Source organism: Rousettus aegyptiacus, unplaced genomic scaffold, assembly GCF_014176215.1.
Source record: "Rousettus aegyptiacus isolate mRouAeg1 unplaced genomic scaffold, mRouAeg1.p scaffold_m13_p_2, whole genome shotgun sequence".
NCBI classification, from domain to species: Eukaryota; Metazoa; Chordata; class Mammalia; order Chiroptera; family Pteropodidae; genus Rousettus; species Rousettus aegyptiacus.
In genome coordinates this window covers 41,710,742-41,724,478 of record NW_023416295.1, presented here as the reverse complement: position 1 = coordinate 41,724,478, position 13,737 = coordinate 41,710,742, and the positions used below count along the sequence as shown (strand labels likewise).

Genomic DNA, 13,737 nt, shown 5'->3' with positions numbered 1-13,737 from the left:
TGGGGAGAGGAGCAGGGATCCTTCACATGTAGACTAAGTTATCTAACTTCTCTTTGCTTCCCCTCTGACTCTCCCTTCTAAAGCCCAGAGTATTCTTACAATGTTTGGCCAAAACAGGGCTGGGTAAGAGATTTTACTGCTACTCATCACTAATCTCTCTCTCAGGAAAAAAATTACATCAGTTTATTGATACATACACACACTCTCTCTTTCTCTTTCTCTCTCTCTCTCTCTCTCTCTCTCTCTCTCTCTCTCTCTCTCTCTCTCCCTCTCTCTCTCTCTCTCTAATAGAATTGTTTTAGGTGCACTCTAAGAATCCTTCTGTTCTTCCAAAAGCTAAGAGCTAAAGGCTCTGTAAACTCCCACCCCTGCCAACACCAACACTATAATAAGACTGGCAGAGAGGAGGGGAACTTACCTCTGAAATTAACAGTTCTTGGGAAGGTTATCTCTACTATCACATCCTTTCTTCTTTGGGGAGGAGATAGGCTACCATCCTCCTCCCTTTATTAGTCCACTAGGGTTGTTGTAACAAAGTACCAAAACCTGGTTTAATAATAGATATTTATCATCTCACAGTTCTAGAGGTCTAAATCTGAAGTTTGAAATCGAGGTGTTGCAGGGTTGGCTCCTTCTGAGGACTCTGAGGGAAGGATCAGTTCCAGACCTTTCTTCTTGGTTCATAGATGGCTGTCTCATCCATGTCTCTTCACATCATCTCTCGTCTGTGCGTGTCTGTCTCTACATCCAAATTCCCCCTTTTTATAAGCATATGCCACACTGGATTAGGGTCTACCCAACCCTAATGACCTCATTTTAAATGAATCTTCTCTGTGAAGATTCTATCTCCAAATAAGTTTGCATTCTGAAGTACTGGGTATAAGGACCCCAATACATCTTCTTCTGAGGGACACGATTCAGCCCATAACACCCATACAGCCAAGCGATCGGTAAACACAGGAGACTGGCTTTTTGTCCCCTAATTTAGTACCTGTTTTGTCAGTGGTCTTGCCAGTCTCCCCTGTGCTACCTGAGCAAGAAAGAGAAATGTGTAGGAGTCCCCATGCCCCACTCCACCTCTACCTTCCTGTGTCCCAGGACCTCCAGGTTTTGAAGAGTGATGTTAGCACTCAGATGAATTCTGTACGTGCCCTCAAGCCCCAATAGTTGGTACACAGACGAAAACAGGATACAATCTTGTCAGGACTGCCACAATGAGGGAGAAAGAAGCACATGCACTTAGGAATGGGGCCTTTTTGTTATCAACTGAGGGTAAGCTGGGAGATACAGCTAAATCTCTGGGACTCTCAATGCCTAAGGGACCATGGAGTCTATTAAGAGAACATTGAGACCCACAGAGATAACAAGAATAGCAATCACCTGCCAATAGCAGCGTTGCAGCCTTGCCAAGCCTGTAAGGCAAAGACACCTCCACCCCACCATCCTTCATGGTTCCCCACCCACCACCTGGGTGGAAGGGCAAGTGGAGGGAGGGGCAGAATGAGAGCTAACTGTACCCCGCCCTCCACTCCATACTCCAGGGTCTATGGTCAAATCTTAATCTGACATGGATGTTTTTATAAAAAAGAACTGCATCTTCTAAATCAGAGTGACTCTGAACATACAAAGGCGAGAGGTTATGGGCTGAGAAGGTGTTAAGGGAGCTGCTACCCAGCAGCAAACAGACATTTGATAGACCAAAACTGAGGAAAGTAACTAAAAAAATAAAATTCTGTCAGGCTTGCTTCTCACTGAGTTGAGATGCTAAATAGGAGATAACATGCACATGCGCACATAGCAACGCTAAGGTATATCCAACTTTAATTTCTGCTGTTTGACAGAGCATGATATCACGGAGAGCTTCCCATCATTCAATATTCCTCAGAAATATAATTTTTGATGACTATGGTTTCTGTCATTCGCCTTATAAGTGTACTATTAGGTATTTAACCTTTCCCATACTGGACATTCAGGATACATTTACTATTTTGGAATTATAAGTCATGTCATAATCATCTTTGTACATACATCTATATCTAATTTCTATTTCAAAGAGAAGGCATTATTATACCTACTTTTTTTCTGATGAGAGGATTAATGCTAATCACTTTCAGAGGTTAAGTGACTTGCCTTCATCCTATGCTAAATCCAAGTCTTTTGAGAACAGATGATTGACTACATTATCAATATATAAAAATTGTCCTTTATACCTAATATAAGACTTGAAAAGCTGTCTCATTTTCTTACCCATTTTCCTATATATCAATACATTGTGTTTTACTAGATGATGAGCTATATCTTACTTATAGAATATATCCATAATTATCTGCGTATATCTTTGCTAAATTTATTTTATGTCAGCCAGCTAATTTCATTAGCATGAGAGAACAACAGAGAAATCAATGAATCAGAGATTTACATATCTGTTTTCACGACCATCAAAGTGAGATCGTTTGCTATGAAAACAACCATTCATGACCACAAATATAGGACAGCACATAAATTTGAATTTAACCCGAGTGCTATTGCATGGTAGGAAAGAGCAGCAAAGTAGTGATGAAGAATAATGGCTTAACTGTTAATTAAATATAGTTAGTACTACAGATCTGCCATTTCCACGTCATACAAACCCTGGGCAAACAATTTTATCTCTCTTTGCCTTCATTCGTAGCCTGTACTTACCTCAGGATTCATGAGAGAATTAAACAAGAAAATTACTATCAGGTTCTTAAGAACAGAATATTGCCCTAAGAAGATGCTCGATTAATGTTAGCTGCTAAGATTGCTACTTACCAGAAGCTACATGTAACATCTCATTTTAGGTATAGATATTTGGACTCTTATAGATGTAATGCAAACCTTTATCCAGGGCTAATTGCTCTCTGGTGTAGATATAAGGCAGAAATCAATTTTTAACCTAACACCAACTATATTTTAATATGTAAATACATGAATGTATTTATAAATATTTATAATTATCATTCTAATAAATTAATAGTGAATAAAATAAATAATACGTAAATAAGTTATAATAATAAATGCAAATGAAAAAGTAATTTTTTACTATTTTGATAAGCATGTATCTTATATCCTAAACATTCCTGTAAGTCTTTCACAGCATAAGTATTGATTGGGGAAATAGTTTAATGTAATGAAATCATTTATTGGGTAAAAAGTGGTTATGTTGACTTAAAATACAAAAATTATTTATCTACAGCACACACACAAACAATTTACACTGGAGCTTAATAAGGGCCATAGCATAACTCCACAAAATCAAAAACGGCACTGAGTAAAGTTCCAACAAATGGCTGCTCCATACCGTCTTACTCCAGGTTGAAGCCTCGTCACCAGAGCAAACTTGCTAGAATGGAACCTGGAACCCTCCTCTGCCTGTCCCCGCCCTCTCCCCATTTAGCAGGAGGCTTACCTTGGCCTCCCATGTAAACCTGTGTAGAAGGTCCACAAGATACAGGACCTGAAAGGCCGTTTAGAATTCAGGGCAGATGCAGGAATGCGAAAATATCTAAGGAAAAGCCTGAGAGGCAAGAGGCAGGGAAAGTGCCCGGGTAGTGCTGGACCTCAGAGGTAAGCCTTGCTGGTTTTGGCAATGCCTGTTCCCATTGTTAGAACACCACCCACACGCATGCCTCTGCGGCTGGCAACCTCCTAAAAGAATGTAACAAGTCTAACACACAAGATTAATGCTCCTTTCCTGCCTAAAGGGGTGATAGAAATAGAGCTGCAGCTTTTTATACATTATCAAGTGCTATGCTACCCAACAGAAAGCAAAGGAAACCCAACCAAACCTCATTTTACAGAGAGGGGGGAAAATTGATATAACTGACTCATTTTAAACACATTTCAAAATATTTTAAGAAATGTCATACACTGTGGAGACACAGAACCAAGCCTATGGTCCAAAGTACAAATTTTGTATGTGTGTATATGTATTTGTGTCTAACATATATTATTAATAATAATAATAATAAAATAGATACTGCGAAGTAACAAACAGCTCTTGGATTTTACCTGTAGGGAAAGGAATACATATTATTATGATGGTAGTTCTAAGGTGAAAAGTAAGCCTTGCTCTAAAGCCTTCATTTCCTAGAACAGAGAATTTCTCCCAGCAGCAAATGGAGCCCGGGGCCCGCCCACCTACCTGCGCTGGTGTTGGTGCTGGGGCTGGCCAGAAGCGGCCCTGAACCCTGAGCTGGCGGCTGGGGCTGCCCATCACTCAGCTGCTTGACTCTTTTCCGGTGAGATCTGCCATTGTAATGGACCTGGGCCTGGGCTGCAGAGTTTAGCTGGATGTTGCAAACCTCACAGAAGGAGAACAAAATTTTCTTTTTCTCTTTACTAAGTTGGTCCTCAGGCCTGTCGTTCTTTATCCCCTTTTCTTCAAAGCCCCGTAGAAAAGTTGCCATATTTATAATTCCATCTTCAGGGTAGTTGTCAGGGCTTAAGGAGTATTTCATACCTGAAAAAAAAAAAAAAAAAGGTACAACTGCTTATGAAGTATGTACCTTCTTATTTTCTAGTATGATTACAACTAATTTTCATGCCAGAAAACTGGTTTAAGCAAAAGTCTACCAGCTACTTAGTAGCCACGCTTAGAAAAATAATGAAGCATACCTAACTGAGCAATATGGCCTTCAAACGTGTGTTCCCTCTATGTGGAGCGCATTCTACTCCACACTGGCCCCTCCTCCCATCACTTCTCAAGTCCTTTTCTCTTTTTACTCCAGCTCACCCCTGAGATCTTAGCTGGAACACTAACCTCTGCAGGGATCCAGACTGACCCTGGAGACAAGGCAGATCCCTGGTTATATGCTTGAATAGTGCTGTGTGACCTCTCGCCAGTGCATCTTATATGTATTTGTGCAATTATTTGGTTTATATCTGTTTTCCAATAGAATGTGAGCACTGTGAGGGATGTAACCTTATTTCTGGATATCCCTTGGGCTTAGAACAGTACCTTTTACACAATAGGCATTTAGGTACCTATTTAAGGAATGAAGGAATAAATGATGTTATGAACCCAGAACTGTGAGAAAATGTATGTGTAGACACAAAGATATATATAATACACACACAACTACACACTTGCAAACAGACACAGGCCCTAACCTGAGGAGGAAGTACACAACAGACTAAAACACAGTATGTCTGCAACTTACATTAGGTTGTGTGCCAAAAGCTCCTTTACAACTCAGCCAATAGAAATTTGAACATATTTTCTTATAGATGTAGTGAAACAAATTGTATTTAGGTTTCCAGATTAGCCCATAAACGTCAATTTAATCTTTGATGAGGTTGAAATGCAGAACATCTGAAATATAAAACAACAAATATAATAATATATGGTAAACCGGTACCTAAAAAAGAGTCAAACGAACTAAGATATAATTTTATTTTTAAGTGCTGATTTTTTTCTTCCTTTATTTCATTAAGGGTATAGTGATAGATTATAACTTAAGTGAGGATTTTAAAGGAGACTTTTAATGACCCAAGAACCTTAGGTGATGAAGACAGCCTTGGCTTTTTATCTCGTTCAGTTCCTCTTTAATATATGTAATTTTTTTCATTTTAGTAATACCAATATTACCAGCATTTTCATACTTACCAGCGTAATTATTACAATGCTTACAGTTCCTAACTGGAATAAAGAAAAAGATACTCTTATAGAAGAAAAAGGAGAACAAGATTCAGGGAATAATTGGGCAAAAACTAAGGGAAAGGGGGCATAAGAGAGAAAGAACTGGCTGAGTTAGACAGTACTGTGCTACAAGGAATGAAGAACTCAGCTAAAGGAACAGTCAAGGCTTGTTAGGGATTTCTGCCTATGAGAAAAACTCTGGGGGCAGGGGGGGCGGGATGAAAGATATTGGCTCTGGGCGGTTCTTTTGATTCAGTGTAGCATGGAGCTCTGTGGAAAGGAAGGAGCAAGCTGAGTCCATATTTAAAGTGTTTACCAGATTAAAGTTTAAAATTCAAAAAACAAGTTGTAGCATGGAGTTAAACTATAAAGATAGACATTGATTCTATGTATACAGTATGCCATAAAGGACTCCTTATTTATACCCATATGCCCAATTGCAAAGTGCCCTTATGCATTATACAACAGGCTAAATCATAACCTTCCAAGAATTGTTAGAAAATTATTAATTTTGATATGTAAAACCTATTTGTTCCATAAATACTTTACCTTGATGCTACCATTTCAAGGAACTCTATTTCACAAAATTTTCCAAATGAATCTATTCCTTTCAGCTTTCCACGAAGGCAGTTTTCTTCGATATAATCTATTCAAACTATACATAAATCAGGTTTAAGCAATTCCTATAGCTGAGTTATAAATGAAATGGTATTCAAACTCCACATATATCAATATTTTTGCTTTTATTCACTAAATCCAAAATATTATGGGGTCACAAAACTGTTTTCTCATAAAACTCTAGAAAATATTAGTTCCATATAAAAGTTAAGTTCAAACATATTACCTTGTGTTCTCTCTTAAAATATTAAAATATATCACAAGAATTAACCAAACTATTTGATAAATAAAGAGATAATTTTTTTAAATGGGCTCATTGTTAATATATCATGCCTTGTCTAGAAAATGAATCCATTGTAAAACATAAGAAAAACCAATAACTTTTAACCTTGCAAGGCTAGGTCAGGCATCATCTCATTGGATCATCTGAAGTCTAAGTGTTATATTTCAACTCAAGCCACCAAGATCCTTGACTCAGCTGAGGAATGATGACACTTTGATCTTAAAATTTAACTTCTTCGGAGGTGGCTGGCCTTGCCCCCATTGCTAATTAACACATGGTAGTTCACAGAAACAGAACACATATTATGATATTCTCTTTTAAATTTGAAATCTAAAAAATGATTTATTTGTATTAACTTATAAAATCTAAAACCTGCTTACTTATGCTTTTCTGACTGCTGTTTGTCTTATAAATAAATCATGCTTTAGATTTATTTAAATGTACATATTTTAAGTAATTAAGAAATTTTAAAATGAAATAAATGGCTATTCTAGAATTATCCTGTAAAAAAAGAAAAAAAAAAAAAAAAGGAAAAACTCTGGTATACCAGCACCCTTCATAATCTTTATTCCTATTATGCTTTCTCCCAGAGTTACTCTCACTTACAGATGATCTCACAGGCCTCCAACACCACATTCAGGGGGCACTCTAGAGAGGAAGCAATGCCTGGGGGGTACGTTCTGTCCACTAGACTCCAATTTATTAATCTTAGTTCTGTCTTTACCACATTTCCTCTCCTCTTAGGAGAAAAATAAGTTCAGCTCCTGTTAACATCCACTAGCAATGAGAATATAGTTAGTTCCAGAGAAAGACCTAGAGGTGAGGAAGCAAGATATCAGAAGCTCAGCATCCACTTTTGGCCTGAGATGATATAATTTCTAGGCTTATAATTTGTGTGACAACATTTATAATGTTAACTTTTTGGCTAGGAGGAAGGGAACAGTGAATTTAAGTGGAAGAAATCTCATTTTCTATTTTAAAGGTTTTTTTTTTTTTTTTTTTTTTTTAATCACATTATCTTAAATCACATATTTCACTTGCATAGGGCAGAAGCACCTTCAGGGGTATCCAATTTTAAGCATTCTGCTTTAGACTGCTATTCAAGCTTATCTGAGGATAAGAGAAATCAGGACAACTAGGCCAAGTACTCTACACTCCTTTTGTATTATTTTATCATATTAGATGGCCAATAACTTAACATTCATGAGAGAATAAGATTTTGGTACAGGTCAAGGAATGAAAAAGTTGGTCCTTGAGTTGCTGCTTTTAGGGAAGAGTAGATGGGAGAGTCAGGGACTATCTAAAGGAATGATTTTTAAGTACCCAGGATGTGATGCACCAGGAAAATTTTATAACATAACAACTTTCTCTAGGACTGGCCCTGACCTGCATAGTTATCCAATTTTTAAATAATAAGTTAAAAATAACAAGAAACTGATTCCAAAGTAAAGACATCTCTGTTACACATTTGAAGAGATATATTCTTTGACACAGAATTGCTACATCAGATGGAGAACATGGAAGAAGATTTCCTAACTTTCTGTATAAGTGTAAAAGTTCCTGCCTCTCCTCCATGGATTTATTATCTTATTCTCCAAATCAAGTCAACCAGTTTTATCCACTATCCATTCATTTCTTAACCCCTAACAATTTGAAAAGCACAACTCCTTTCTAAATTTAGTGCTTCTCTTTGAAAAGTCAATATAAACACATTCTAATTGACAAATCCAAGATGACCTCCTCATATCTCATTTTTCTCATGATCCTCCACTTGCCAGAATCTCATCTTATCTCTGCACTCCTGAAGCATTTTTTTTTTTTGTATAGCATGCCAGGGATCCAATCTTTATAATATCATTTTGATCATTTATATAGTTTTATTACATTCATATACATTTATTCACTCATTTCAGTAAACGTTTTTAGACTACCTAGGCAGAGAGCTGGATGCTAGAAAAACAATAGTGAACATAGTCGACGAGATGCCAGCTTGAGGGGATCCTATAGTCTAATAAAAAATACAGAGGAGAAAACAGGAAATTACAATGGAGTATGATAAATACTGTGAAAATGTCTGCATTTTATTCCCTTGTTGATTTTAAGTACCCTGAGGATAAGAACTATGCTTTGTTATTGTATCTCCACCTTTTAAGACTAGGTTTAGCACAAAGTAGGCACTTAATTATTATTTCCTGAATAAATAAGTGTGTTATGTGTGTATGCATGTTGTGTGTAGCACTGGTTGTGAACACAGTAAACAAGGTCAATCTTTTCCAATAATTGCAACTTATAGGAGGGCCGAATACACAGCTCTTTGTATCTTGAGATTTCAGGAACGGTAATAACAGTGCATTCCCCAAAGAAAAAAATATAACCAGTCACTGACAAACTAAAAAAGCTCAATTATTTAGGACAAAGTCCTTCATCCTTAATTGGAAAAAAAAAAGAAGAAGAAGCAGCAGCAGCTTCAAGTTAAAATTCTAATGGGGTAAGTCACACACTAACCTGGGCACACTTGTGCCAACATCCATGTGATATCTGCTTTCTCCTGCAATCAGCTTTTGCGGGCAATGAAGTTTTGGGTGTAGTAGGAAGGGTTGGGCAAGATAAAAATATACAGATAGAGAAGATTAAGAACTCTGACACCAATTCTTGCTTGCTTCATTATGTTATCAATGTGTGATCCTAACTCCTAAACTCGTACTTTAAAGGAAGGTTAAAAGTTGAGTTCTCGAGTATTGGACTATAAAAATCACCTTTTCCCCAAATGCAAATTTTGGGAAAATTAAGAGGTCAATATTTTTATTCTATGGTATGTTTCAGTACATATTTCATAACAGGACCCAGCTAGGAGAAACATTTGTTTGAATTTGATAATTTATTAAACACTAAAAATATACAACATTCTATCTTTTTCTTATGGTTCCTAAAGAAATGAATAAAGAATTTTTTAAAAATAAAGAGCTTATTGAATTGTACACCTGAAACTTACTGGATTTTGTTAATCTATGTCACCATAATAAAAATCAATAAATTTAAAAAAAATTAATAATAAAAATAAAAATACAGAGTTTAAAATAAACTAGAAGAACCAATTACTCTGCTGTTCCTTGTTCATGAACGTGACTGTGGACAATTCTTTACATAATAGTCCCCAAAGTACTCTGAATGTACTTCTATAGCATTTTAGCTTTATTATATTGGACTAAAATTATTGCTTAGTATTTGATTTCACTAGGCAGTTCATCTGTCTCAGATTTTTTTTCTCTGATAGCCTACTGCCACTTTGCTGAGTGCTAGTGAAACAGATTATAATAGGGTGTTATGGCCTAATGTGAATCCTAAAAGATTTTGACACTAATTGTTAAAAGTGACAATTTAATGCTTCTAGCAGTTTATTTCCGTTGAGGAAAATATATGAATTCAACTTTAGGGGCACACTGCTACTGTGTTTTGAGGAAAACATCTTAGAGGATCTTCTCATTAAATGGAGATGTGAGGGTAAAGTACGAACTCTGGAGAAAATATGGCTCCAAGGAGCTTAATCTGCTTTTCATAATCACATAAAAGGTTGTTTTCACTGAGGCACAGTTGCATCTCTGCAAATTATCTTTTCTTGCACAAAACTTTTTTTTTCCTGTAAGTGGATTTAAATTGGATTGTCCCTAAAAGTTTTTGTTAGATATTGGAAAATGAGTGTTTTCTTATTCGAGCACTTAACCACAGGAGACTGGTGGAGATGGAAACCCAGTAAGGACATGAATGCATCTCACCTTAGAAAGAACAGCCTGAGATTGCTGCAGCTCAAAACGGACTATAATGTATAAGCTGTATATCTGGGATCATTTCAAATTAATAAACTCAACTTCGGGGAAAGTACTGATGTTGTTCTGAATTATCTAAGGAATTAAAGTCTGGGTTCAGGATTGCCACAAAAGGAAGAGATCTTTCCACTGTTAGTCTAAAAAGATTCATAGAGGCAGGAAATAGAAACTAAGAAGGATGAGCCTCTGACTGTCTTTGGACCTTGGGGACAGGGAACTTGTGATCCAGATATGAGAGACTTATTGCAGGCATTCTTTTTGTGGAAAAGTAAACTGATTCTTGAAATATGGAACCGGGTCTGAGTCTGGGCAGAGAAAACTGCATAATAGAGAAAACCTGAGGAGGGCTTTGGTCCGTGAACTCAAAGAACCTCCAGATCTAGTAAAAAAAAAAAAAAGAGTTCTCCACTTATATTTTTTGTTTTTTTCTTTTTTACTTTTAATACCAAAGCCATCAGTGAAGTCATACAACATCATAGTTGATCTTCCTATTCCTGTGGGGAACTATGTGAGCCTGGAATGGCACCCGGGGTTGAACCACACATGGGAAAGCAGGAGCAGGAGGCTGTAGATGTTACTGATGGACAAAAGAATGATGCAGTGGTCGAGAACCAGGCATCTGGTTAACATGTTGAATAACAACTGGTTTGGAGTACCTCAGTCATTCAAAAAACTGTACAGGAGGACAAGCTGGTAAAATTGGAATTCTTGCAACAAGTAGGGGAGAGATTTGAACTACTTTGAATTGGTAATATGGGGCATTTGAGTTACCTTACTTTAAATAAAGCAAGGTTATTTTATTCTCACTTGTTATTGTAGACTCTAAGGCAACCGGATGCCTAGCACTCAAAAGATGTTTCATGAACCTTTGGTAAAATAAAATAATTGCTATAATTAATTCAGCTGAAGTTCAGCTTCAGCCAAAGGCTGCTAGATAATTTGGCCTTGGCCTTTAAAAAGCACAGTAGTTGAATGTTTATATAAATCAATGTATTTTCTGACACCTTTGATCTTTTTAGTGGTACAAGTTACCATAATATACAAAGAGCATAAAAATGCCAATAAGGATAACAAGAAATGTATTTTATTCTTAATGCCAGAATTTCAATTTCAAATATATGTGTGTATTTAATATAAAACTAGAATTGAAAATATATTTATATGCTTAATATATTGAGATTCTATCAGAAGGAAAATGTTTCTTATTTCAAGAATAAAAATATTTCAAGAATTAATGTTAATTATGAAAGCTGTTATTTTCATATAAAAACAATTACTAAAAATTTTCAGTCAGTTAAATAGAGAAATAAATTGACATTTAATTCTAGTATTAGCTAAATAACTGTAGAAGGAATATATATAAATATATAGTCAAAGTAAGATTCCATAATTTGGTAATGGTGGTACATAATTCACTTACAACTCTAGTTTAAAAGTTAAAAAAAATGAAGGTAGTAAAAATAACTATAACTCCAACATTGATATTAGTTACACAATATAGAAACTATGTAAAATGTAATAGCTGTCCCTAAAAATGTGAGGAGGAGGAGGAGGAGTAAAAGTTTTGGAATTCACTTTAGCCTTAAAAACACACAGAGACTGAGAGTGAAAGATGGAAAAAGTCATTTCAAAAAATTGGTAACCATAAAAAAAAGGCACGGGTAGCTATAATTATATCAAACAAAATAGACTTTAAAAAAAAGTCATTATATAATGCTTAAGTTCAGTTTATCAAGAACATATAACAATTGTAAGTATTTATTCACCAAATATTGAAGCACCTAAATATATAAAGCAAAAACTAACAGAGCTAAAAGGAGAAATAAACAGTAATAATAATAGTTGGAGACTTTAATACCCCACTCTCAACAATGGATACATAATCTAGACAATCAATAAGGAAACAGCAGATTCGAACAACACTTTAGAATCACATGAACCTAGCAGACATATATAGAACATTTAATCCAGCAACAGCAGAATACACATTCTTATCAAGCACACATGGAACAATTTTCTAAGGTAGATCATATATTAGACTACAAAAAAAAGTCTTAGCAAATTCAAGAAAACTGAAACCATACTAAGTATCTTCTCTGACAATGAGGTCATGAAACTAGAATTAATTACAAGGATAAAACTGGAAAATTCATGAACACATAAAATTTAAACACCACTCTCCCAAACAACCAATAGATCGAAGAAAAAACCAAAGGGAAAATAAAAAAGTTTCTTGAGACATACAAAAATAGAAACACAATATACCAGAACTTGTGGGATGAAACAAAAGAAGTTCTAAAAAGAAAATTCAGAGCAGTAAATTAAGGAGAAAGAAAGATTCCAAACAACCTTACTCTATGACTTAAGGATCTAGAAAAAGAAGAACAAACCAAACCTAAAGTTGGCAGAAGAAAGAAAATAATAAAAATCATAGAAGAAAATTTTTTAAAAAAAAACTGAAAAATAATTGAAAAAATTAACCAAACTAAGAGTTGTTGTTGTTGTTGTTGTTGTTGTTGTTTTGAAAATATAAACAAAATTGTCAAAGCCTTAGGTAAATTAACCAAGGGAAAAAAAGAGAGAGGGTGCAAATAAACAAAATTATAAAAGAAAAAGGAGACATTACACCTGATACCACAGAAATACAAAGAATCTATAGGAGGTCACTGAATAACTATACACCAATAAACTGGGCAACGTAGAAGATATGAGAAAATCTTAAAAAATACAACTTACCAAGACTGAATTAGAAATAAATACAAAATCCAGATAGGCCAATTCTAGTAAGAAGATCAAATTGGTAATCAAAAACGTTCCAACAAAGAAAAGCCCAGGATCAGGTGGCTTCAATGGTAAATTTTACTAAACATTTGAAGAAGAATTGATACCAATTCTTCTCAAACTCTTCTAAAAAATCAAAGCAGAGAAAATACTCCTAAACTCAGGCTAGCATTATCCTGATATCGAAACCAGAAAAATACACTATTAGAAAAGAAAACTGCAGGTTAATATCCCCGATAAATATAGATGCAAAAATTCTCAGTATAATACAAGCAAAACAAATTCAGCAGCACATTCAAAGTTTAATTCACCATGATCAAATGGAATTAATTCCAGGGATGCAAGGATGATTCAATATTTGCAAATCCATTAGTATGATACATCATATTAATAGAATGAAAGAAAAGAATCATATGGTAACCTCACTAGAAGCAGAAAAAGCATTTGACAAAATTCAATATTCATTCATGATAAGAACTATTAACAAGTTAGGCATAGAAGGAACATATATCAACATTATAAAGGCCATATATAACAAATACCAGCTAACATCAAGTTCAATGGTAAGA

General features: G+C 35.4%; 1 protein-coding gene across 4 annotated transcripts in view; it reads right to left on the bottom strand.

The window, feature by feature from the left end:
* The window catches only part of ZNF385B (zinc finger protein 385B), a 351,566-nt gene that overhangs the window by 263,508 nt on the left and 74,321 nt on the right, over positions 1-13,737 (bottom strand). For all 4 annotated transcript variants that reach the window (XM_036238023.1, XM_036238024.1, XM_036238021.1 and 1 more), the window contains exons 2-3: positions 5,184-5,335; positions 4,166-4,483 (exon numbers count right to left, since the gene is read on the bottom strand). In XM_036238023.1, the coding sequence (XP_036093916.1) occupies positions 4,166-4,481 (316 nt within the window). In that variant the 5' untranslated portion in view covers positions 4,482-4,483; positions 5,184-5,335. The remainder of the gene's footprint in view (positions 1-4,165; positions 4,484-5,183; positions 5,336-13,737) is intronic.